The sequence below is a fragment of the Mesitornis unicolor genome, unplaced genomic scaffold, assembly GCF_000695765.1.
Source record: "Mesitornis unicolor isolate BGI_N332 unplaced genomic scaffold, ASM69576v1 scaffold47328, whole genome shotgun sequence".
NCBI lineage: Eukaryota > Metazoa > Chordata > Aves > Mesitornithiformes > Mesitornithidae > Mesitornis > Mesitornis unicolor.
In genome coordinates, this window is record NW_010200706.1 from 1 (window position 1) to 2,948 (window position 2,948).

The 2,948-nt window shown below is 39.7% G+C and overlaps 1 protein-coding gene across 1 annotated transcript; it reads left to right on the plus strand.

The window, feature by feature from the left end:
• Nucleotides 1-862: 862 nt before the first annotated feature.
• LOC104544856 (hydroxymethylglutaryl-CoA synthase, cytoplasmic-like) lies at nucleotides 863-2,396 on the plus strand (the record flags this gene model as incomplete). The annotated part of the gene is given in 2 exon segments (XM_010189838.1): nucleotides 863-1,310; nucleotides 2,273-2,396. Coding segments are annotated over 2 exon segments (572 nt in total), but the record flags the coding sequence as incomplete, so codon positions are not given.
• Between the last annotated feature and the right edge of the window lie 552 nt (nucleotides 2,397-2,948).

Here is a 2,948-nt window from a genome sequence, read left to right on the forward strand (position 1 = left end):
CCAACTCCTAATATTCTTTGATTCTGTGATAGTGACATTGAAGTTTTAAGAAAACTTGGTTTATCAGGGAGAATCCCTGTGTGTATTTCAGCCTGTAAAATATTCTTCTAGGCATGATTTCAGGAATTCCAGTGTTCGGGAATGCCAAAACAGAGTATACTTAAAAAACCCTACCCAAAATACAAAAAAACTCTACCACACCATAAACCTTTTATATTTGTTACAAGTATAAACGAAATAAAGCAACTTAGACCACTTAGTTTAAAAAATGAAAATTTTGAAAATTCCTAGCCTCTTTTAAGGCTAGTTTTCCTTTTAAGTATAAATTTTTAAAGTTAATGTCTCAACTAGCAATATTAAAAAAACCCAATAAAACAACAAACCAAGCAAAAAACAACCAAAAAACCAAACTCAAAAAAACGCAAAATAAAAATATCCCACATAGCATTTCCAGCTTGCTTGTGTAAAATTGAGGCTTTACATATTAGCAAAAGTAGAAAAATTAACATTAATTTCTCAAACACTTAACTTTTGTTAAACGTGTATTTTGCTTCACTCAAAAAACTTGCCCTTAAGCTACGGATATTCATCTCCAGGGCTGAAATTGTACTTTTCCTTAAAATATAATCTAAATATAAAATGTTATAAAACTTCTAATGATGTTTACAGTATGCTCAGACCAAAATTTCACCTGGGGAGAAGGCTTGCCTTTTTCAAATGAATTTGTAGAATACCTAAAACTTAACTTTTTCTATAAATCTAGAGAAAATTAAAGTATGTATGAAGTAGGTATATAAAAATGGATGTGAATAAATCAGTTGGATTTTTTTGTTTTTCTTTTTGTTCTTAGAGGTTTACCACGATGCCTGGGTCTCTTCCAGTGAATGCTGAATCCTGCTGGCCCAAAGATGTGGGAGTTATTGCACTGGAAATATATTTTCCCTCTCAGTACGTTGACCAGACAGAACTGGAGAAGTATGATCGTGTGGATGCTGGGAAATACACCATTGGACTAGGCCAGTCAAAGATGGGGTTCTGCTCTGACCAGGAGGATATAAATTCTCTTTGTTTGACTGTGGTTCAGAAACTCATGGAGAGGAACAGCTTTTCTTATGACTCTATTGGGAGATTAGAAGTTGGAACAGAGACAATAATTGATAAATCAAAATCTGTAAAGACTGTCCTGATGCAACTTTTTGAAGAATCTGGTAATATGGATGTAGAAGGAATTGACACCATGAATGCATGCTATGGAGGCACTGCTGCTCTTTTTAATGCTATTAATTGAATTGAGTCCAGTTCTTGGGATGGTAAGTTCAAGGTATTTTCTTGAAAAGTTGTGTCAGTCTATTTTTGAGTATTCTGCCTTGCAATTATAGTGTTCATGTTTAAACATATAAAACCCAGAAGGTAAACTTTTGTATGCTTCTGAAGTCTTTCTTAAATGCTCTGGGCATTTGCCACTAGTTCAGTTACCTGCAAAGCATAATGACAACCGCATCCTGGGCTGCATCAAAAGAAGTGTGGCCAGCAGGGCGAGGGAGGTGATTCTGCCCCTCTACTCTACCCACCTGGAGTACTGTGTCCAGTTCTGGGGCCCCCAACATAAGAAGGACATAGAGCTGTTGGAGCGGGTCCGGAGGAAGGCCACAAAGATGATCAGAGGGCTGGAGCACCTCCCCTACGAGGGCCGGCTGAGAGAGTTGGGGCTGTTTAGCCTGGAGAAGAGAAGGCTCCAGGAGGGACCTTACTGCAGCCTTCCCGTTCCTGAAGGGGTCCTACAGGAAAGCTGGGGAGGGACTTTTTAGAAGGGCAGATAGTGATAGAACGAGGGGGAATGGTTTTAAACTGGAAGAGGGTAGATTTAGACTAGATATTAGGGGGAAATTCTTTACTGTGAGGGTGGTGAGACACTGGCACAGGTTGCCCAGGGAAGTTGTGGATGCCCCCTCCCTGGAAGTGTTCAAGGCCAGGTTGGACGGGGCTTTGGGCAACCTGGTTTGGTGGGAGGTGTCCCTGCCCATGGCAGGGGGGTTGGACTAGGTGATTGTTAAGGTCCCTTCCAACCTAAACCATTCTATGATTCTATGATTCTGTGACATGGATAATCATCACTGGTCCCTTCCTGTAATTTTTGGTTGCTGCTAGGGTTGAAGAGCCCCTTATTCCTGGAGTCATCTCCTCTATAATCAAAGTCTAAAAATTACTGATGGATATTGAAATGTGTTAGATTCTTGCCTACTTTTCTTACTTATTTCTGTGTTTTTCACAGGACGTTATGCACTTGTTGTTGCTGGAGACATAGCTGTGTATGCCACTGGAAATGCTAGGCCAACAGGTGGAGCTGGTGCTGTTGCTGTGCTGGTTGGTCCAAATGCTCCATTAATTTTTGAGAGGTTAGTCCTGTGAGAAAACAAATACTCTTCAGCCAGATACTGAACCTGTTCTGAAGCCCATCCCCTGTTTTTGTGGGTTGCTGGAGGACTGGATTAACTCCCACTAATGTCAGAAATTGTACTTTGTCTCTTCTTGCTCTGGGATAACTTGGCCAAGTCCTGTTATAGGAGGCAGCAAAAAATAACTAGAGATGTTTCTATTTGTTTTTTCCTTGGGGATTCTCCAATAAAATTAACAAAGAGTAGACTAGAGCTGAATAACGCAGCGCTCTACTTTCAAGGTGAAATAATGAAAACAATTTCTTACTTGTTTGTCATGCTCAGTCCTACCGTATTTGTGTAACAGATGATTTAGAACTGTGTGAATTGTTACCTTAAAGGGCCCAAAATGCTATGAAAACCTGCTTGACTGATGTCAAATATTACTTGTTTTCCATGTGTTAAGCAATGTGTTCAAACCAACTCAAAGTAGCTGAATAAAGTAATTTTCAACTTTGTCAATTTTTCTCCATCAGGATTGTGTTGCCACTTGACTGGAGGATGGCAGATGTT